The sequence below is a fragment of the Pelobates fuscus genome, chromosome 5, assembly GCF_036172605.1.
Source record: "Pelobates fuscus isolate aPelFus1 chromosome 5, aPelFus1.pri, whole genome shotgun sequence".
In the NCBI taxonomy this organism is placed as follows: Eukaryota; Metazoa; Chordata; class Amphibia; order Anura; family Pelobatidae; genus Pelobates; species Pelobates fuscus.
Window position 1 is genome coordinate 144,004,608 of NC_086321.1, and position 24,809 is coordinate 144,029,416.

The following is a 24,809-nucleotide window of genomic DNA, read 5'->3' on the forward strand; positions in this document are numbered from 1 at the left end:
TTGAACTGCTGACACGCGATTAGCAACCAATAATTGTTTTAATTACTTTTTTGTTTAAGGTTGTCTGATGTTTAGCTTGTAGCATTGCAAGCATCAGCAGAATTGTTTTTTTATATAGTATCTGATAGGCTGAGGTGCGCATTGTTATCCCCCCGACCAATAGTTCTACTGCCAGAAAATGCACTAACTACTCACCCACCACCCAAAAAAACAACAACCTCAAAATAAAGCAAAAATACGGAATTGGCTAATTAAAATGTATCAATGGTTTAGAGGGGAATAGTGTTTACTAGCATGTCTAATAAGCTGCCTTATGAATGTAAATAAGCACTTACATATTTTCCTGGCGTAAGTGATAATTAACAGGAGAAAAAGGAAAACTTCTTCACTAGAGATGTCCCGAATAGTTCGCTGGCGAATAGTTCCTGGCGAACATAGCTTGTTCGCGTTCGCTGCGGACGGCAAACATATGCGATGTACGGTCCGCCCCCTATTCGTCATCATTGAGTAAACTTTGACCCTGTACCTCACAGTCAGCAGACACATTCCAGCCAATCAGCAGCAGACCCTCCCTCACAGACCCTCCTACCTCCTGGACAGCATCCATTTTAGATTCATTCAGGAGCTGCATTCTTTTTTTTTTTTTAGACAGAAGTGTGTTATATTTGAGCATGCTAGGCTGAACGTGCGTATATCATGGCTAGTTGCACTGAGGGTATGAGTATATAGCAGTACATTGTTGTGAAAGATGGCTGTCATGTTTAGGGTGTAGCTTGCATGTTATCAACTGTGTATTTATATCAGCAGCTCCACCACTAGTTAAAAATCAAGTGTGAGTCGCCCCATGAGATGAGACTAAGGTGAAATAATGACATGTTTAAACGCTTGCTACTTTACGATTAGTTAATGTGCAGAGAGAAGTTCATGTGATCAAAGGCATGGTGTGGAGGATTGGCTATAGTGGGACATGCTTGGCAGGCTGCTGTTTACTGCTTGTGCTCATCCGATCCCTTCTGGGCACCAGGTGCAGACCCTGGGAGTCCCTGATACCTGGAACAACAAAGGCAAGTCTCTGGCTGAGTGCCGGGTTCGCGGCTTGAGGTGGCGGAAGCTTGTTTTGTCTGGTGGTCGGATCTGTCCCGGTGGTGCTTCACGTCCGGTGCGGGATTGTGGTGGCTTAAGGTGGAGGCGAGTGCTTGACGTGGGGCAGGCTCTGCATTTCTGTTTGTGCCTCCGGTCCCGTCTTCAACGCCTTTTGCATTGGTGGATTTTAATGGGGACTGCTTCGCTTAGCTGTGGTGGAGCTTGTTGTGGCTTTGGTGGAGCTTGTTGGGGCTTCCTGCTTGTTATTTGCTTCCAAAATTGATTAAAGAGTCTGTCCAGCTTAGACTCAATATCCCGCCATGCTTTGCTGGTACCAGGAGGACACGCGGCTGCCGCCATATTGGGAGAGTCGCAGATGAGTATGTCAGCCTGGGTTGCTGTGCTCTGTGCATCCATTAGCTCCAGACAGCCTCTCAGGGGTGGACCAGGATAACCCCCACCGGTCCGAGGGGGGGGTAACGGAGCTCCTGCCGGGAAGTAGCTGCTCTTGGGCATCCCAGGATCGGAAAAAAAAGGCCGCCTCTCCCGCCCGGTGAGCACCAGGCCACACTTGCCACGCGGAGGTAAGTAAGACTCTGTCGAGTTGCTGACCGCTATTAAGCATGTCGGGTCGGTCAGGTAGAAGCAACATTGCTGGGTCATCCACTTCTGGGGTGAAATTCGCTTGTTGATAGCTGCTTAAAGTGAGATATTGAGGGAGCTCACACAAAGTGCGTCTTTCCTCCATGACAGCTAGGCCCCGCCCCCCGGACGCTGCATTCTTAGTGAGAGGAGGGACAGTGTAGCTGCTGCTGATTTAATAGGGAAATCGATAGCTAGGCTAGTGTATTCAGTGTCCACTACAGTCCTGAAGGACTCATCTGATCTCTGCGGTAAGGACAGCACCCCAAAAAGCCCCTTTTAGGGCTAGAACATCAGTCTGCTTTTTTTTTTTTTCCCTGTGTAATCTAATTGCAGTTGCCTGCCTGTCAGCGTGTGTGTCAGGCTCACAGCGTATACTGTGCCCACTTGCCCAGTGCCACCACTCATATCTGGTGTCACAATAGCTTGCATTTTAAAACAACAAAACTTTTTGGACTGTAATATAATAGCAGTCAGTTTACTTCACTAGTGTGCGTTTCAGGGCCTGCCAGGGCACAGTGTCACACCAGTGCAACTCATATCTGGTGTAACAGTAGTGTACATTAAAAAAGAAAAAAACTTAAAATTTGACTGTGAAATAATAGCAGTCAGTTTCCTTCACACATGTGCGCTTCAGGGCCTGCCAGGGCACAGTGTCACACCAGTGCAACTCATATCTGATGCAACAGTAGTGTACATTTAAAAAAAAAAAAATACAATTTTGACTGTAATAGATTGAATAGCAGTTAGTTGTCTGCAAGCGTGTGTGTCAGGCCTACAGCGTCTACTTTGCCAACTTCTGCCAGTGCACAGTGCCACTCATATCTGTTGTCACCTTTCGGGGACCCTTGGTGTTGTACGTGGCTGGGTGGAGGAAGAGACCTTCAATGACATCAGTGAGGACAAGGAACAGGACATGGCTAGCTTGGTATCCAACCTTGTGCAAATGAGGAGTTTGCGGTTGTGCAAATGGACTGTTTGCGGTTGTTTGCGGTGTGTTAAACGGGGAGTTTGATCTGTCACTGTGAAGCGGGCATAACCCTTACACTACCTGATCGATACAACATCATACCTAATGTTTTAAAGCATGTTATTCCAAACAATTTAGGAATGTTAGGTGATTTATGCCCTTTATGGATTAAAACCAGACTCTGCATCAACTATGTAATTTTCCATGGGAGTTTTGCCATGGATCCCCCTCCGGCATGCCACAGTCCAGGTGTCAATCCCCTTGAAACAACTTTTCCATCACTATTGTGGCCAGAAAGAGTCCCTGTGGGTTTTAAAATTCGCCTGCGTGTTGAAGTCTATGGCGGTTCGCCCGTTCGCGAACATTTGCGGAAATTCGCGTTCACCGTTCGCGAACGGAAAATTTTATGTTCGCGACATCTCTATTGTTCTCTATGCTACTAGAACACAACCAGTCATGTTCAAAAATACGTGCTGGAGTTTGTGAGACTACAGCATATAATGAGAGAAATAAAGGAATCACTCGATTTCTTACACCAGGTAAAAAAACAGAAGAAGAAAGAAAGGATTAAAGTGGAATTCCTTAGATCTCCTTATTAACCAGCGGAGACCTGGCAGATGTGCATCCCAATTTGCATTGTGGTGCTTATCTCTTCCATTTAATCCCTGTTAGTGGGGTGGAAAATATGCCCCATACCAATAATAACTTGACCAGGGGATACTCAGGGCCCCGTGCCTAATAGCTATGGATTCCAAAAGTGTTTTGAGCATTAAAATATGGGCAAAATAAAAGTAATCATATCTTGTTGCAAGTGTATTCAAAAATACTGATCACATGAACCACCATTAAAAATCTAGACCTAATGCCAGAAAAATTAAATTACTCTAGACCCTACAGCCCATTGGCTGAATGGTGCACACAGAGAGCTCTTCTAGTAGCAAGGGCTTTTATATATCAACCAATCACAGCACACTGCCATCCAAGTCTTATTTGTGGGCATACCCAGTAATGTGTACAATAACATTACTATAGCTTTATCATATAGCATCGATTTATTTCTGTAGCTTTTATGGGAAAGATAAATAACAAGTATTTGTGGGGGTAAGGTTCTGTAGGTGGAGCAATCACCATAGAAACCAATTGGATGTAACTGCTGATGCTCTACTTTTTGTTAAAATGTCCCACTTTTCACACAGTAACATTTGTATTCATCTGTCATTGTATTTCATATACTATACTGAATCTTAGGGAAATTATAATTGCATAGTATATATTTATTGATATATTAACTACTGAACCAAGTAAAAATGTCCTATTATTCAAATTACAAACATTACTATATTTTCAGACACCAGTTTTATCAGTATACCAGTAAAAGTGCACCCTATATCTCTTATGTTAAACATTAAAGTTTTAGTAATCATAAACCTACCAATTAGTGGTTAGCAGGAACATATCAATTTAAACATCTCAAAGTATTTGAATTGGACTTGAAAACACTTTACTAACAAGTAAACAATACCCCAAACACCTTTCCTAACTTGATGACATGTGCAAGCAACATTAAAGGAACACTATAGTCACCTAAATTACTTTAGCTAAATAAAGCAGTTTTAGTGTATAGATCATTCCCCTGCAATTTCACTGCTCAATTCACTGTCATTTAGGAGTTAAATCACTTTTGTTTCTGTTTATGCAGCCCTAGCCACAAGTCCCCTGGCTATGATTGACAGAGCCTGCATGAAAAAAAAACTGGTTTCACTTTCAAACAGATGTAATTTACCTTAAATAATTGTATCTCAATCTCTAAATTGAACTTTAATCACATACAGGAGGCTCTTGCAGGGTCTAGCAAGCTATTAACATAGCAGGGGATAAGAAAATCTTAATTAAACAGAACTTGCAATAAAGAAAGCCTAAATAGGGCTCTCTTTACAGGAAGTGTTTATGGAAGGCTGTGCAAGTCACATGCAGGGAGGTGTGACTAGGGTTCACAAATAAAGGGATTTACCTCCTAACTGGCAGAGGATTGAGCAGTGAGGCTGCAGGGGCATGTTCTATACACCAAAACTGCTTCATTAAGCTAAAGTTGTTCAGGTGACTATAGTGTCCCTTTAACAAACTATTCTTTATTAATCAATTACAACAACTAAAGGACAAATAAGCACTTTAAAGGGACACTGTAGGCCCCCCAACCTCTTCAGTTCATTGAAGTGGTCTGGGTGTAAAATCCCATCACCTTTAACCGTGAGCATGTAATTATTGCCATTTTTATAAACTGCAATAATTTCCTGCTAGAGTTAAGTCCTTCTCTAGGGGCTGTCTACCAGATGTTCTACCAGACAGCCACTAGATGGACTTCCGGGTGCTTAGACCACTTTTGGTCGTCCTATGCGCTATGCATGAGGACTTCCAGCATCGCCGAAATCCCCATATTAAAGCATTGATTAATGCTTTCCTATGGGGAGATCCTAATGCAAGCGCAGCCACTGCTAAGGGACATTGGCACTGGACCCAGGTAAGTGACAGAAGGGGTTATTAACTCCTTCTGCACCACAGGGGGGCCTTGACAAAGGGGGAGGCTATAATGTCAGGAAAATGAGTTTGTTTTCCTGGCACTATAGTTTTCCTTTAACTAAAATATAGTTAAGACAATCAATAATCACATGAGAAATATTTCAGTATAGTTACCTTGAAGAAACACATATAATATCAGCTCATCAATGTCAGTTGGAATATAATAAGTTACAGTTACATATTTCACCTACTAATAACATTAATGCATTTGTCTGTCTATAACCTTCAATGTTAGCTGAATAGTCCACAAAGGCACCATTTTTTAAAATCTATCTTTAAAGGGACACTCTAAGCACCATAACCCTTTCATCTTACTTAAGCAAGTATAGTGCAAAGACCCTAACCCTGCAGGGTTGGTTTATTTTGGGTTTTTTAAGTTGTATTCTGGAAATAAACTTTTTTTTTTCTATCTAAAGAATTCCATGGGCTGTTAATCAGCCAACTACAATACTGTCTTATGGGTTGATACAGTAAATTTTGTGTAATATTTGCATTTGGTGTCAGCATACACAACATGCTCGGCCCAGACACCCAGGACAGACAGCCTATCTCTGGATGAGTTACACACAGTGTCAAAGCTCCTTCTGACTATCTCACAGGCAATTTAACTGTGTAACTACTTAATATAAAAAAACATAGACTGGTACTAGGTTTTGACCTCTGCCCTTCCTAGGTGCAGAGGTGAGGAGAAAAAAACCCACAAGGCACTCTGATAGAAATGTATGTCCCATTAATATGAGTGCAGGAAGGGACCTGCTCCAGCTGATCTACAACTCATATAAAAAAACAAAAAACAAAAAAACACAAGTGAATACTATTCTACCATTCTACTTCCCTAATACAATCCTTACCTTTTGTGTTACTATACCACACTCCCTCTAGCATGTAAGCTCATTGAGCAGGGCCCTCAACCCCTCTGTTCCTGTGTGTCCAACTTGTCTGGTTACAACTACATGTCTGTTTGTCCATCCATTGTAAAGCGTTGCGGAATTTGATGGCGCTATATAAATATCATAATAATAATATTAATAATAATAAAAATAATAAGATCATTGCTGAAGATAGTGGTAGCTAAGCTATGCATTTGATGCAATAAAGTAGTTTACTTGTGTAACTGCTTATGTTGAATAATACTGAAACCAGCCTCGATCAATAGTTGGCTGAGCCTGATAAGAATTTTAGCCCACAATACCTATATGTAACAAATCACAATTTTAATAGACACCTAAAAATGGATCCTTAATGTTTGTTGAACTGATGCAGCCCAATTTCTTTTATATTAATTCCTACATCTCAATGGATTAACTCATCTCTATGAGAAGCTAGAGACTGGAGATTTGATCACAGTGCTTTTCTTTGAGTAATGCCCAACACTAATAATGGGGTAAGTTCTGTACAAAAATGGGTAGATCTGTATTAGCTGCAGATGTATGTAATATGTTGGTATGAAAAGTTTTATGGGGATACACGCATTGTATAATCAATTGATAAGTGGGATACATACATACATAGAAGTAAAAATATAAAAGTAAGGAAACTTATTATAATGCAGGTTTAAGACTGCCTCTAGTGGCTTTCTACCAGACAGCCACAAGAGGCGCTTCCTGACGTTTCACAGAGTTTAATCCCAAGAAACCACACTGTACGTCCTCACACTGTGCATAAGAGCATCCAGCTTCTTCAAATCCCCCAAACAAAAGCACTGAATCCACGCTTTCCTATGGGGAAGTCCTAATAAGTACTGCACTGGCCGCCCATGCGCATTAGGTTCCCCATCGGCGCAGACTTCATAGGAGGGGGAGATGGAGCCAGAACAAAAGGACTTTGGTGTTGGAATAAGGTAAGTATAAACATTTTTTTAAACACTTTATTTGCCAGCAGGGGCATGGCAGGGCAGAGGAACACTTTAGTGTATATAAGTTATGTATTCCTAATGCTAACATGTTCCTTTAAACTATGTTTAATGGTTTAATCCTAATTGAGATTTCTATGTAGCCTATTCCCTATGTGCTGCTTCGGCTGATGGGGAGCATTAGCCTGAGCAGCAATAGGTTGCTGTGATTGGCTGAGTGTATTTGCTGACCACTATCAAAGTGCCCATTGCTGGTATGAACAGGTGTGGCTAAGGAAGAATGTGTTACAAATCGCTATTTGTAACTGGCCCTTTAAATGAAAAATTGCCCTGCTTCCCTGGATTGTGGAGAAGCCTATTTGCCAGCCTCCTTCCTTATGACTATGGCCCTGTGTGAGCGGTGATACCCCAGATAGCTATGCCATGGAGCCTATTCATATAATGAAAGACTATGGGAAAGACTTTAGCTCCATGGCAATTGAACTGTGTGAATAGGATCTGCGCGCTATTCGGTAGTTTTGTGCGCTCAGATCCCAGCTATCTGGGGATATGTGAAATGTCTGTGTGTTATGTGTAAAATGTGACTTTATGTATTTTAAAGTGTTTTATGTCGTTTTGCAACCATGTGGTTAATGGAGTCTGCCTCTAGTCCTGGATAATTGAATTACTTCCCCCCATTGTCTCCAGGATAGAGGGCCCTGTAAAACCATGCTTCCAGAAAGTCAAATGCACATTTGTACTAACTTCTGAACCCCTGGTCCAATTCGTATGATTTTTGAGTATGTTGTTCCCCTGAATGGATTGATTGTGAATATGTATTTTTATGCGAATGTGATGTATATTTTGGGAGTTATGAATGTTGTGTAAAAACTGTATTTTTACTGTCTGTGATAATTATGTTAATCCCTTGTGTAGCATAATTATATCACAGACATAGGGGAGGATTTTGTGTGTAATTACTGGGAGTGGTTTTAATGATGTACGTGTATGATTGGTTGTTTTGTCCCGCCCTGTGGGTGGTCCTGTATTTTCAAAATGGTAATAAAAACCAGGCTGGGTGTTCCAGCACCTCAGACCTCTGCTGACCCTCTAACTTGCAGCCTTGACTCATGTTTGTAGGGGACAGCTATAATCACTACAGGGATTGCTATGCTCTTCATACTCCCTTAGCTACTGAGCTCTTGTAAGAGCTCTTGTTCCTGATCCTGCTTCGCTCTACAGAAGGAAGAGGTTCGCCTATTGGAACCTGGAGCCTGGTCGTAGGTCCAGGGCGCAGAACAGACGGCGAGATACCAGCCCACCAGCGGTGGTTCCTGGAGTCTGCAGTGCTTATGGTGGCTGCGGTGCTGATGGTCCTTTGGTGAGCGCTAGGAGCATCCATTTCTACGGTCCAACTTCCAGCCAGCCTGGAGGCAACCGTAACATTTGGTGGCAGCGGTGGGATGGCGTCCTAGCGCAAGGAGCAGCACCCCAACAGCAGTGGTATCGTATGAGAGTTGTTGAGGGCAACGCTAGCCTCTGCGCAGCGTCCCTACCTAGAGCAGCATGGAACCAGCCAGTCCGTGCACAGCAGTCAAAACGGAGGAGCGGTTCCTCGAAAGATTGCATGATTTCCTATCCTGGAGAGATGGGGCAGTCTCAGACGAAGAAATGTATGGGTACAGACATGAAGCCAGACTTCAGCTGTGGGAAGAAGCCCTACAGGAAGTTCAACGTTGGCGAGGAGATCCTAGTATCAGCCGAGAGCAGCAAATCCAGGCTCGAATGGCAGAGCGGATGCCCTTCCTGGTCAAACAACCCCTTCCAGTGTGGGTAGCTAAACTAGAGAATCTAGTATATAACGAACTGTGGCTCGACACCGCATACCAGGCGCTACAGTGGTATGCAACTCAGCTCGCTCCAGAGATGGCTGAGTATGAATTCCCAGAGTGTGGGGATTACGATGGCCCTGATCTATTCTGGGAGAATATGGACGATGATGACTTTGGTAGGGCTACAGATTCACGCTTCTGGGACCTGTATGATGACCGGGAAGACAAGCTGGGCCTCCCTAGAACTATTAACCTAGAGGCAGATCTGCGGTACCTAGTCACCAACGAATGTGACCTTGAGTGGAAGTACCAGCACCTCATCGATGGGTCCCGGGAAGAGACACCCGGTCCCCTTCCTCCACAGCATCCAGAGGTACCCCAGGAGAGCACAGCAGCAGAGCCAGGTCGAGAGCCCTTCAGCTGGCAGGACATCGTAGGGGTATACTGGGAGGAACCTCCGATGGCAGGTGGAGATGGGACCGCAGTCTCCCTACCGGCCCTACAGGGATGCTGGGCAGGCGGCCCAGATCCCCAACCCCAGGGTGAGTTACAGGGAGAGGAGAGCAACGACCTCCCTCCCCAGCGGCAGCGTGAGTTAAAGGGAGAGGAGAGCAGCGACCTCCCTCCCCAGCGGCAGTGCACCGTACAGAGGGAAGAGACAACCGGTCTCCTTCCCCAACCACAACCAGAGGTACCCGAGGCAGCAGGCCTCAAAGACTGGTCCTGGGAGGACCCCCAGCAGGCAGGTGGAGATGGGACCGCAGTCTCTCTACCGGCCCTACAGGGATGCTGGGCAGGCGGCCCAGATCCCCAGCGGCAGCCTGAGTTACAGGGAGAGGAGAGCAGCGACCTCCCTCCCCAGCGGCAGTGCACCGTGCAGAGGGAAGAGACAACCGGTCTCCTTCCCCAACCCCAACCAGAGATACCCGAGGCAGCAGGCCTCATAGAATGGTCCTGGGAGGACCCCCAGCAGGCAGGTGGAGATGGGACCGCAGTCTCTCTACCGGCCCTACAGGGATGCTGGGCAGGCGGCCCAGATCCCCAGCAGCAGACCCAGCTACAGGGAGGGGAGAGCATCGACCATCCTCCCCAGCCGGAGTATGCCTTCCAGGGAGAGGAGACAACCGGTCTCTCTCCCCAGCCACAGCATGTTCCACAAGAAGCGGAGAGCATCGACCTCCCTTCTCAACAGCCGCAGGAGTATCAGGAGGAGGAGGTAAGCCAATTCCCCCCTCCTCAGCTAACTTCTAACCTGGGCCCAGGGTTAACAGTGGAGATGTTAACCCCCACTGACCCCCACGTTCCCTTTGCCCCCGGGCAGGACTATGCCCCAATTCCCCCAGCAGAAGCGCTGGCACCAGGGCAGAGTGCCGCTGGCCTCTGCCCCCCAAGTACTACCAGCTATTTGCCCAGCTGCACCAGGAAGGCAGCGAGTGCTGCATGTTTACCCTACAACCTGGGACCTACAGGCCAGTACTATTTATTGTGGGGGGGCTTCTCTGCCAATGTTTATTTGTGGGTGGGCTGCGAGACTAACTTAGGCACTGACCGACAGAAGGTCAGGTGCCTGGTTAGTCTCCCTCCAAAATGGGAGATGTGTTACAAATCGCTATTTGTAACTGGCCCTTTAAATGAAAAATTGCCCTGCTTCCCTGGATTGTGGAGAAGCCTATTTGCCAGCCTCCTTCCTTATGACTATGGCCCTGTGTGAGCGGTGATACCCCAGATAGCTATGCCATGGAGCCTATTCATATAATGAAAGACTATGGGAAAGACTTTAGCTCCATGGCAATTGAACTGTGTGAATAGGATCTGCGCGCTATTCGGTAGTTTTGTGCGCTCAGATCCCAGCTATCTGGGGATATGTGAAATGTCTGTGTGTTATGTGTAAAATGTGACTTTATGTATTTTAAAGTGTTTTATGTCGTTTTGCAACCATGTGGTTAATGGAGTCTGCCTCTAGTCCTGGATAATTGAATTACTTCCCCCCATTGTCTCCAGGATAGAGGGCCCTGTAAAACCATGCTTCCAGAAAGTCAAATGCACATTTGTACTAACTTCTGAACCCCTGGTCCAATTCGTATGATTTTTGAGTATGTTGTTCCCCTGAATGGATTGATTGTGAATATGTATTTTGAATGTGATGTATATTTTGGGAGTTATGAATGTTGTGTAAAAACTGTATTTTTACTGTCTGTGATAATTATGTTAATCCCTTGTGTAGCATAATTATATCACAGACATAGGGGAGGATTTTGTGTGTAATTACTGGGAGTGGTTTTAATGATGTACGTGTATGATTGGTTGTTTTGTCCCGCCCTGTGGGTGGTCCTGTATTTTCAAAATGGTAATAAAAACCAGGCTGGGTGTTCCAGCACCTCAGACCTCTGCTGACCCTCTAACTTGCAGCCTTGACTCATGTTTGTAGGGGACAGCTATAATCACTACAGGGATTGCTATGCTCTTCATACTCCCTTAGCTACTGAGCTCTTGTAAGAGCTCTTGTTCCTGATCCTGCTTCGCTCTACAGAAGGAAGAGGTTCGCCTATTGGAACCTGGAGCCTGGTCGTAGGTCCAGGGCGCAGAACAGACGGCGAGATACCAGCCCACCAGCGGTGGTTCCTGGAGTCTGCAGTGCTTATGGTGGCTGCGGTGCTGATGGTCCTTTGGTGAGCGCTAGGAGCATCCATTTCTACGGTCCAACTTCCAGCCAGCCTGGAGGCAACCGTAACAGAATGTAACCTCTTCCTTAGCCATACTTGTAGTGGAGTCCAGTAGTGGGATATTGGTTAGTTGTTAAAGTATTTTCAAGTAATTTTCAAGTCCTTTTTAAGTAATTTTCAAGTCCTTTAAAATCTCTAAGTTTTCTATTGCCAGCTTCTCCTCAGCAGGATTGTGATTGGAAAACCCTGCATGCTTAACATAAGGTATAGGGCCCTTTTTGACCATTCAGATAATGGTAAAATGGTATGATTGTGATCACTTCAACATCAGCAACTGTTAACAAGTCAATAGCTATTGGATATAAGATTGTAATCTCTTTATAAGTTTGTAAAGTGGAAATGCCCTCCAGTAAAGTAGAAGAAAGTCTGTGCTCCTACGTCGAATTTTGTTTTGTGGAATAAAATGCCAAAATCTAACATCTGCATATGGCTATAAGGGGTCTTTTAGATGGAGGAGACTTGATGCTCCACACTAACTCACTAAGACTGACCAAGGGTATCACCAATTCCTCCCTCCCCTCCTTTACAAAACAGGAAATAATCCTAAAATTTGGTGGGGGCAGGTTTAAATAAAATTAAGGGTAAAAATACATTGCTCCACAAACAGGACAAGTGCAATTACGAAGATTCCTTGTTAGAGTAAAAGGAGGTTTTAAAAATGCCAAGAGCAGAAGGTTGAGAAGAAAAACACAGGAAGCGATGTAAAAAAAAGCCAACATCAATAAAATGACTAATCAAAATTCTAAAATAGCAAGAGGGTTTTAGAAGCCACAAGGATAGTGAAAGGTGAACAAAGAACCTGGTACAGAGAGTGTCAGGAAAACATAATTAAAAACCTTGAAGCATTCGGTTGAAAAAATACTTTGGGCCTTGGAGATAGGTGAGGGAAATGGAAACTAGTAGAAAGGGTTTTAGAAGAGTCTGGAAGAGAAAGTTGGAAAAGAAGAGGAAACAGACTAACAAGGTGATAGGCGACAAGGGGAAACTATAGAGTTTAAATAGATAACATTACAATATTTAAAGTATACTTATCTTATAATTATACTAAATGAATCTATAAAAAAATATATATAACCACACTGGGAGGTCTGCAGCAGCAACCAAACAGACATACATATATACAGTCCCTACTGTTAAGCTTCCTTGGGGAAAAAAGCTTTATAATGTTTAATACAGAAATTGATCATTATTGTAAAACAATTGGCAACACATGAGATTTTTTGGTCAAAGGGTCAAAGAACCCTGGTTGTTAACTCTCAACACGTGCATCTCAGGATGGAATGGCAAGTTCAGGATTGGTTTTAAGGTTTTAAGACATTGAGTGTCTAAGATACATATGAAAATGATGTCAGTTTATTTCAACTCTGCTGCAAATTCATTAAGATATATTTGGAAACAAAAAATAGGATGTGGTTACATTGAGATTGCTGGCAATTCCTCTGTGGCTTACAAAGAAAAGCAGGATCATGCATATATCACATTTCATTTAATGCAGAGTCCTTTTAAAAGGACCTAAATAACAGATTACTACGGAAAGGCAGTAAATGCCTGTTTGCAGTCACCTTCACAGTATGAAATGATTGCCCACTGACCTTCCACCTTTGCATTGAAGCATTTTTTCGTAGTATGACTATGACTGTTTGAGGCATTTATTTAGTGAAGCTTTCATTCTATCAAGGGTTAGACATTTGACTCTCTTGTCTATGGCTACTGTTTTTATTTCTCCACTATTAATATCTTCTTCTGCTTCAAGGTATTTAGCCTTTTATGGCTTATTTAATGTTTCTATGCCAGATTTTCCCCTGACCAACCTGTTCATTTACATTACAGGAGACATCTGTAGCATGCACCCTGTACTAGATGTGTAACCAACTTCCTTGAAAATATACATTTAGAAAAACAATATAGCAAACACATAATAATCCAATATTGCTGTGTGACCTTTATGGGTGGAAATATCACACAGCAAAAATCGACCATGAGGATTAGTGTTATACATTATCAGACTAGATGTTCTATGTTACTGTACAGTACGAATGACACACAATGCAACATCATATTAGGCACAAGGATATCTCCCCATTTTCCAAACTGGGTGTGTGCATGTATTCATGTATGTGTGACAGCCAGATATAATGTATACATATATATATATATAACTCTTGCACAACAATATACTGCTTCAGCACAAATACAATGGCTATTAGCATAATGAGCATATACATTGTTCAAAATACATTAGTATTCCTTATTTATTTATTTTGTTCTGTTGGTTTGCTTGTATTACATACATACTTTCATTGTAAATGTCTCCATAGTGGGTAGGGTCAGTAACTCATTATATGCCATTGATTTGGAATGCTGGCTATGAAAACATGTTGTTACTGTATTACAAGATGAAATGCTATAGGCTGTAAACACTATGACATGGATACATGCCTAACAAAGAGGGACACTTTACCATTTAGTTGGTTGTAAACTACTTCCTCCAGGTGGTCCAGTCTTTGCAGGATAGATTCCCGGTCAATCAAAGCCCCCACTTTGGTGTTTCTGCTCCTCACTCTGCGATCAGAACTTCTCACGATTTGCACCAGTTCTTGAGACCTGTCTTGTATTCTGCAGTACACCGAAAACAGAATGATCCCCACAAACACCAGTATGTTCACAGTCAGCAAAGTTTTGATTTTCCGTGCCACCGCCATGAAATCTTGAGAGACACAGCATCAGGGCATCCCAACTTAATTCAAGCATTTACACCGGTCCCCAGCAGACAGCAGCGCCTAGTGCAAGGAACAAGCAGGATTGTCACAGGGTGGGAGAGACAAAAGGAAGGGAAACATTGGGAGCTGACCCTTCAGATCCAGTGCCAGGCAGGACTATTGGAACCAGGTATTTGGTTCAACAGGCATCTGATGCTGTAGGTAAAGGCATGTGCTGGGCATCGTATGTGCTAGTAAGAGTGAGGGGTTACATTGTAATCATGGATGGAACACTGAGTACAGAAAGAATCTCTTGTCAGTTCACGAGTTCGATTACACCTTCTGCAATGCAAGGGAGCTGTTCTTTCAGCACCACGTCCCTCCCATACCTCTCCTATTCTCTGTGCAGCGTTGAACCGAGTAGGAGAGGGAGCTGTCTTTCAGCACCACCTCCCGACAAGCTTTCTTTCCCCCCTCCGGATGAATGCAATCTGCAAACCCTACAATCTGGGCTCTGCAAACAGCACTGGTTAAAGGATTCACCTAGTTTCCTTTGTTATGAGAGCAGATGGCAGATTTCCCAATGAGTTACAGAATATACATGCATGTGCTAAGGGGTGTGAAGAGCTGACAAAGCAGCATGTTTCCCTTCTGGTGCAGCGTATGCATTGTGTGTATATGTTTGTGTGTGTGTCTGGGAGTGTGTGAGTGTATGTGCTTTGTCCCAACATAGAGCGCCTGTGCAATGTGACGTAGCCAAAGAAATACTCATCAACATTCACTGACAAAACCCAGCATTAAATCCTCCTGCGAGAGGCTGAATTCTTTTAACCCTGTCTGCTTTTTAACACTGTCGTTTATCTCTCTTGTATTTTTTTTGTATACCTTCTACTTTAACCCAGACTTTCTCTCTGATCAGTGTGTGTGTGTGTGTGTGTGTGTGTGTGTGTGTGTGTGTATATATATATATATATATATATATATATATATATCTATATAATTTTCACTGTCCCTCTTTTCCTAAGCTTTTAACCCATTTGAACCTACTTTCTCTTTCTGAAATGTGCTCCATTCTCTCTCTTCATGGTTTTCAACCCCCTTTATCAGACTGTTTTATACACTATTTCCTCTCGACCTCAGGTTTTTATCCCCTGACTGTTTTTTCACACTCTCTCTACTTGGGATTTTTTTTTTAATATCCCCATGCTGCTTTTTTTACTTGCCAAAGGCAATTTTAGTGTCACTGATCATGTTTTTTTCATCATGCCTTTCGAATTTACTTCTCATTCATTCTTCCCCTCTCCTCTTTCTCTAAATAGATTCACAATTATGCATTCTACTGTGTTTAATTCACACATCACACACTTTTGCCCTTGCAAACAATCAAAAAATAAAATAAATAAAAGTAAAGAACACATCTCATAATTTGCTTTGCTACACCTGCTGCAGTATTAAAAGCCCCTTTTAAAATAGTAATAATAAGCAGAGGACTGCAAAATGTTGTATTCTGATTTAAAAAAAAAACAAAAAAAAAACATAAACCATTAATTCCTTTGACAAAACATAAAAACATTGTGATATACAGTATTAATTGTTAGATTTTGGATGTTCCATATTAATAGTCAAGTGTAAAACAAAAGTACTAAAACAAACTAGTTTATTGCAATTTCTTACAATTGTATATGACTGCAATTCGTGCATTCATCTTTTTAACCTTTTGTGGAGTGAATGTAATATTGTTCTATTTTGTAGAAAGGTGTCATCGAGGTCATTAATGACTGCCTGAATTGCAGTTTGTTGTGATCATAGACAGGGTTGGCAGTGCTTCTCAGTGCAAAATGAAATTATTGGAGAAAAAGGATAGGACTGTTGGGAGGTTATGGCATTAAAGGGGAATTGTCACTTTCCAGGTTCATCAACATCATGTTTAATTATCCCTTTATTTAGCAAATATGCATTGATGAGCTCTAAAAACAAAACTTAAATGTAGAAATTCATACCTCTTTATCCTAAAACTGTGTGCCCATATCATAGGTATTATTCAGTCATTGTTATAAGCTTTGTCCTTTGTAACTGTCAGTCAGCATAGAGAAGCATACAGAGAATAGGAAAAATGCAACATTTGTTCTATTTCTCCTCCTTATTTTTAATGTTTGCCATGGATTTGCCTTGTCTGAACTGGTTTATTATGTCATTTGTTAAATCCTTAAAGGAACAGCATCACTTTGAATGAACTTTCCCATTCAAGCTTTGAATGACACAGTTGCCTCACTCTTCAGGCTAAAAAAAAAAAAGCAGTAAATATGATTATTATGTTTTCTACACCCATTGGGGGAGGGGAACATGGATCTAACCAATCAGTGTCCTATCACTAGGAATGCTGGAAAAGTGTATTGGGCATGCTTGACAAATTTACACATGTGCATTTGGAAGACCTCTTTGACGTGCACCACCCTGAAAGGGGAAGAAGAGAGGATGTTAGATCAGTGTGATCATGCAGGGCATTCTGCTGTGTTGGGTTTCTCTCTCCTGCTGGGGCACAATGATGCCCTGTTTCTGTCATTAGTGAACTGGTCTGAAACTGAGATGGGTGGGTAAGAGGGAGAGGGTGGATGGTGAAGAAACACCCATAGCTGAGTGAGGTGCCAAATAATGTAATATAGTGTATAGTAAGTTTATCAATGTTCATAACATACTTTAAGTTTTTCTTGCTTTATTTTGATTTGTATATTTGTTCAAATGTGCTTGCTTGCCTGCTTAAAGAATAAGTGGAAAGTGATGCATGTCCCTTTAATATAAATCTAAAATGAAATAAAGCATCTCATGAAAAAAGGTTTACACAATTTACAAGTTTTTAATTTGAGGCTTTATTCAATGGTATAAATGCCAGAGAAGTGATATTTCCCCTTTAAAGAGAATATAGGAAAATAGTGAAGGAGCTATGAAGAATCTAAAGAATTAAGTTTCTCTGCATGTTCTGTTAGCTGGGTTCATGGACTGACGCCTAAGGAATGGAACTAGTGATAAAGCAAGGTATTTTATGTTAGGAGGAGGAATAGCTGTAGGGGGGTGTTAAAGCAAACATTTGTTCTATGCAATTGGAACATTTGCCAAATATATTCTATCAGCCATAATATTAATCACTGTATGTACATGAAATGCATTCACTGAACAACAATAGAAAAATGCAGGTACGGAAAGTTACAGTGGCAAATTATAGATATAAATGGGAACATTGTTATAGTAGAAAATAATAATATGACAACAAAGGTAGAATAAATCAGATGGAGTGCCTTCTAAACTTCAGTCAATACCTCAAAGATGCAGGGAGAGGTGAAAATGAAATATTTCTCCGTATGTTCTGTTAGCTGGGTGTCATAAGGCCATAAAGTTGCATCATTCCATCATTCACTTCTCAGCTGATACATTGTTTATCTTTTTTAATCTTAATGCACAAATCATAACTGTGACGAAAGTAACCTCGTCATTGGCTTTTGAAGGGGCCTGTTTGACAGCCTCCTACCCTGTGATTATGGCCCTGTGACAAACTGAACCTCGTCAAGGGTTCTTGGAGGGGCCTGCTGGCCAGCCTATTGCCTCAGGACTATGGGCCCTGCAACATACCTTGCCCAATGCACTTTAAAAGGCTCTGTTTATGTGTAGTATGTACTTTTGTACTTCAGACAGAGAGACCGACCGTTAGCCCTAATTCTCTGGAACTGTTTTGGGCATGAAGTCATGCTTGTGGCCGGTCAAAACTTCCATGAGACTTACATGAAACTTTTGAACCCCCTCTCTGATCTGGGTGATATTTGGGGGTATGCTATGTTTTGGGGTACTTTCTGGACTTTGTGAAAATGTGTTTTTTCTGCCTGGAGATAATTGAGTTACTTACAGGACTTTACTCAATTATCTCCCAAGCAGAGAGGAGGGATTGTGTGCTGTACATGGGTGTGTCACAGACTGTATGTTTGTTCTGATTGGTTTGTGTCCTTTGTGTTCCTGTGCCCCATCAGGTTCAGGGGGTGTTCCTCTGGCCTGGAGAATTGTATAAAAGCCAACCTGAACCATTAAAGATCAGATCATCTTGCACCTTCATGAAGTTTTGGCTCATGTTTGGGGGACTGGAGAATTACATACACTCTGGGGGATTGCTATAATCACTATACTCTCCTGAGTATAATCACTAGCTCTTCTAAGAGCTGTCCCTGCTACGCTCTCTGGACTAAGAGAGGTCTACCCACTGGAAGCTGGATCATAAACTTAGGTACAGGGTGGGTAGGAGACGGTGAGACCCCAACCAAGCTGTGGCAGTTCATAGGGTTTACAGTGGCTTTGGTACTCGCGAGTACTAGGAGGTAGCGATTGACGGAGGTACCCAGTCCGGGTGCAGGTGGTCCGTCACAATAACATAGTTCAATCCCTCTGTAAATTAAAGTGAGACATTGATTCTTAGATTTAGTAAGCCATCATCTCAATCCATAATTTGGGATTATTCAAGTTCTACTTTATAAAGGCTTCATAAAGACCCCATTTTAGGGTTAAATCATTTTCCTGGTCAAGTCACATTTAAAACTACAGAGAACCTGATGCATATTGTGATTATTTCTAAAACATCGGACTTTATTGGGTTCTTAAATTAATAAAAACAGTGGTATGATTAAGAAGATTGTGAATCTTCCTCAGCACAAAGCACAGCTCTTTCCATAGTCTTTGTTGAACACTTAGTGGCATCCAGAATGTTAGTGAGACTTCAATGTTAGTTCACGTTAGGGAGATGGCAAATGGCAATGTTTAAGTGGTCATCACAGGCTTTCATGTAACTGCTGCAAAGGAGTACTGGAGTCAGAATTGTCTCCTTGTATGATAGCTGATCTAGCCTGCTGCCATGTTACTTGATGCAAAAAAATCTGCTCATAAACAAATGCATCTTTCTACTCTGCATTGACTAAATTAACCACCAAACAGGACACAGTTCTATTTAATGCCCTAAATTCGGCCCTGTTTTCTACCTACATAAAGGTAAACATTACCAAGGTAAATCCTAACTACTAACAGTTACCCTAAACCTCGGTTGTTATTGCACAGCTTAATAGCTAATTGGCTGAGCATCATGTGAATATAGTGTACAATCAACTATTTTGTAAAAAAAAAAAAAATAGGAGCTGAGGTAGGACTTAAGTGTTTGAGCAGGAATATTAATAAATGGGAGGTGAGGTTAGGGTTTAGTGATCAGGTGAGGGCTGTAAATAAATGGGTGGTGAGGTGGGAGGAAGTGATGGTATGGAATGTGTAAATGAATTGGAGTTATTGTGAGGCCCAGGTTGGGGGGTTCAGTGATAGAGTGAGAGTTGCAAATAAATGTGATGCAAGGTGGGGACTAAGCGACAGGGTGGAGGTAGTGCCATCTTAACAGCATACACACAACTCACACGAATAAAAAAATAAATTATAGATAAAATGAAGTTTATATTTATTAGTACCTCCAACAAATGCAATATATACGTACAATACATACACACAGACTGCTGAGCATATTTACACACTGACTGCTAAATACATACACACACTAACTGCTGAATTCATACACACAACTGCTGAATACACACACACACACACACACATACACAGACAGACAGACTGCTGAATACACACACACAAACAGACTGCTAAATACACACAGACAGACTGCTGAATACATACACACAGTCCACTGAATAAATACACACAGTCCGTTAAATACACACACACAAACATACACGCACACAGACTGCTGAATACATACACACAGTCCGCTGAATACACACACAGACTGCTGAATACACACAGACTGCTGAATACATACAGATTGCTGAATACAGACTGCTGAATACACACACACTGCTGAATACACACACAGCCAAACAGCTGAATACACACACAGAAAGAATGCAGAGTACACACACACACATACTGCATTGAGGGGTGCAATGTATGTGTTTGTGTGTACGTGTGCTGTGAATGTGTTAGGGGTGCTGTGTGTGTGTGTTAGGGCTGTTGTGTGTGTGTGTGTGTGTGTAAGGGGTGCTGTGTGTGTGAGGGATGCAGTGTGTGAGAGAGGTGCTGTGTGTGTGGGGGGTGTTGTGTGTGTGAGGGGTGCTGTGTGTGTGTGTAAGTGTGCTGTGTGTGTGTGTGTGACAGGTGCTCTGTGTGAGGGAGGTGCTGGGTGTGAGGAGTGCTGTGTGTGGGGAGAGGGGTGCTGTGTGTGTTGCAGATTTTGTGGGGTGCAGGTGGCAAATATGTGGGTTGTTAATGCTATACATTAATAAGGTCTTTATACCCCTCCCTTTTCTTGCCTTTGGTGCATTGAGGGGTGCAATGTATGTGTTTGTGTGTATGGGTGCTGTGTGTGTACGCGTGCTGTGTGTGTGTGTTAGGGGTGCTGTGTGTGTGTTAGGGCTGCTGTGTGTGTGTGTGTGTGTGTGTGTAAGGGGTGCTGTGCGTGTGAGGGATGCAGTGTGTGAGAGAGGTGCTGTGTGTGTGGGGGTTGTTGTGTGTGTGAGGGGTGCTGTGTGTGTGTAAGTGTGCTGTGTGTGTGTGACAGGTGCTGTGTGTGAGGGAGGTGCTGGGTGTGAGGAGTGCTGTGTTTGGGGAGAGGGGTGCTGTGTGTGTTGCAGAGTTTGAGGGGTGCAGGTGGCAAATATGTGGGTTGTTAATGCTATACATTAATAACGTCTTCATCCCCCCCCTCCCTTTTCTTGCCTTTGGTGAAGGGGGGGGGGGGGTGACACAGCCAGCCATGGGGGTCCGGTGGTGGGGAATTCTGTGTAGCCTGCAGCTTTTCTGGCTTCTGTCCCCCTGCGCGCAAAATGCTGTGTGGAGCGTTGCCATGGTAATGCGCGACAACGCTCCACACAGCCTGCTCGCGGGAGTAGTGATCTGTCTTACAGGTTCCTCCTCCCTTCCTCTGATTCCTCCTGCCCTCTCTCCCTAATCGGAGAGCCATTGGGCTGATGAGGGAGATCTCTGATCTTCTCACCAGGACAAGAAGGCCAGCTAGAAAACAGGGCCACCTCTCCATGGGCTGGTAGGGGAGATCAAAGGATCTCCACTGTTGGCCTGGGCACACTGGGCAGTGCGGTGGGGCCCCCAAGCTTGTGGGCCCCCCGGGCAACTGCCCAGCATGCCCATGGGGAAAGGTGACCCTGGGTGGAGGCAATGTAGCAGAAGCAGTGCATGCACACAGTCACCAGAACAGCTGGTGATGGCATTGGCAGGGTGTGGGAGCAGGATGTGCTAACTCCAGGGCTGTACTAAATTAAGGGGTCCACTTGAACAATGTGGCCTGTATGGACTGGGCCCTTTAATGGATTTTACTAACAGCAGCACTGGGTGGAAGTGATGTCAGATCCCTTTCCTCAGTGCACATGGAAGCTGTGTGGGAGGTTAGAAGGAGAGTCCGTGCCAAGCTGTTTCCCACTGGAAAATGGCCATTAAAAAAGAGGGTGATTAAATAAAATATTATTTTTAATGTATGTGGGTGTGTATAGCAATGTATGTTTATGTAGCTAGGTGTTTGTTTAACAACATGTGTGTGAGTTATAGTTTATGTGTGTGGAATAGACTTTGCATGTAGTGCTGGCTGCAGACTGTGTGAAAACGTATGTAGCATTGTGTCTTCTTTTGATGTATGTTTCGCAATGTATGTGCATGTATGTGTGTATCAGAGTGTGTTTATCTGTATGTGTAGCCGTTTTTATGAGTGTATCAGTGTGGTTGTGTATATTCTTAACATTTTAACAGAGTATGAGCGTGTGTGTTTAGTACTATTTATGTGTGCCTTGTGTGTATTGAGGAGTATGTGTGTATCTGTATCTGTGTGTATCCAAGAGTGTGTCTGGAATATACATATGTGTCCATTTGTGTCTGTAAGTATGTTTCTCTGAGAGCGCATCTGTAAATGTTTTTCTCTGGTAGCCAGAGATTGTGTTGAAGGACCCAGCATGTAGGCTTGTAAGGGGCCCCACAAATTCTGATGGTGGCTATGGCTGACTCCTGAACACATGGACTTTGCAAGGGAAGAGCCTGCTGTAGTTGGCATAAGGCCAGGACTTCCATAGCACCCTTGCACTCCTGGCAGCATAACCACCAAAGCAGCCTATAGTGCTTATAGTACTTGGAATGTTCCTTTAACACCATTTTCAATGTGAGAACTTTGCACATACTATAAGCCCCTGACTAGCAAAGGTTTATGTGATATGTTCAGAAGTCAACTATTTTGCAAAAATATATGAATTAAACTACTGTGTAGACTAACATCTGTGCATGTGCAGTGTGGCAAAGTGTGTTTTTGTATGAATGTTGATTGTATTTTTTCAGATAAGCAGTGTATGAATATGGGGATGTGTAAGGTAGAGTGATTGTGAGTTTATTTATGAGGCAGTGTATGAATCCAGGGGTGTACTTATGCTTTGTGGAAGATTGTGTACAGGGCCGGTGCCAGGATTTTGGGGTACATAGGCGAAGATGCATTTTTCCGCCCCCCTCTAAAATTAACATCTTCACCTATGTGCCTCCTAACCAGCCCCTCCCTCTTCCCCGTCCCTTAGTGTTCCTCTCCCCTCCCCCCTCCTTTCCCTGTCCCTTGGTTTTTCTCTCCCCTCCCCTCTCTGTCCCTTGGTGCACCCCCCACCCTCTTAGCGGTCACACTCCCCTTCCTGGTATGCCTCCTACCTGTCTTGTAGCGTTGCGGAGCAGACCCTCTACAGGAGCTTCAGTTTTCTGTAGCTGGCTGGACTGACAGGAAGTGCTCTCTCAGTGACCAGGTACAGGAAACAGAAGCTCCTGTACTGCGCTCCGCTCCGCCACGCTACACTCACTAACAGCCACACACACTCAATGACAAACACACAGACGTCACTGACAGACACAGACTCACTGATCTGACACACACTCATTCATTGACAGGCACACACTCAATCACAAACATAATCTCACTGATTTGACAGACACTCACAAACACACACTCATACACTGACAGACACACACATTCATACAATCATTCACAGACACACACATACACACACACTCACAGACAAACACATACACAGACACACACACAGAAACACTCACAGACAAACACACAGACACACACTCACAGACAAACACATACACACATACACACACTCACACATACACAGACACACACACTCACAGACAAACACATACAGACACACACTCACAAACAAACACATACACACACAGACACATACACACACAGACACACACACACTCACACATACACAGACACACACTCACAGACACACACACATACAGACACACATATACAGACACACATATACAGACACACACTCACAGACAAACACATACACACACAGACACATACACACACTCACACATACACAGACACACACTCACAGACAAACACATACAGACACACACTCACAGACAAACACATACACACACAAACACACACACACACACACACACTGACAAACACATACACACACACACTGACAAACACATACACACACACACACACACAAACACATACACACACACACTCACAGACACATACACACACACACACTCACAGACAAACTCACACATACACTTTCAGACACACACTCACAGACACACACACTCACAGACACACGCATACACAGCCACACACATACACAGCCACACACATACACAGCCACACACACACACACTCACAGACACACACACTCACAGCCACACACATACGCAGCCACACACACTCACACATACACTTTCAGACACACACTCACAGACACACACACACAAACACAAACACATACACTCAGACAAACACACACTCACACACTCACACATACACTTTCAGACACACACACATTAATAATAAATATCCACCCAGCCTCCCTACCTGGAGAGAGCTGGTGTGGATGTGTCCCTGGGGTCCAGTGGGGCTTCAGTGCAGCGAGCGGCAGCAGTTCTAATGAGAGGCGGCGAGGGAGCTCTAACCTGTCTGCTCTGCTCCCTCGCGGGCTGTCTGCTGATGCCGGGAGCCGGAATATGACGTCATATTCCGGCTCCCACAGAATCAGCAGACGGCGCGCGAGGGAGCAGAGCAGACAGGTTAGAGCTCCCTCGCCGCCTCTCATTAGAACTGCTGCCGCCCGCCGGGGGTCCAGAAGGTGACCTGGCAGGAGGGAGCGCTTCCCTCCTGCCGGTCACCGAAATCTTGCGCCCCCAGAGCCGGTGCGCCCTAAGGCGGCCGCCTGTGCCGCCTTATGGACGCGCCGGCTCTGATTGTGTAAATACAGGGGTATGCATTTCTGGAGAGTGATTTTGTGCCATACTCTCTCATTTCTATTTTTTCACATTGCAATACTTAAACAACCAATATATTTTCCTTACAACCCATACCACCAACCTATTACCCACCCACATTAACTGAATTTAATAAGC

The 24,809-nt window shown here is 43.5% G+C and overlaps 1 protein-coding gene across 1 annotated transcript in view; it reads right to left on the minus strand.

Moving 5' to 3' along the window:
• Positions 1-15,058, minus strand: part of GALNT9 (polypeptide N-acetylgalactosaminyltransferase 9) — a 257,614-nt gene extending 242,556 nt beyond the window's left edge. The window contains exon 1 of the mRNA XM_063454393.1: positions 14,120-15,058. Coding sequence (XP_063310463.1) covers positions 14,120-14,360 — 241 coding nt within the window. The 5' untranslated portion in view covers positions 14,361-15,058. The remainder of the gene's footprint in view (positions 1-14,119) is intronic.
• Between the last annotated feature and the right edge of the window lie 9,751 nt (positions 15,059-24,809).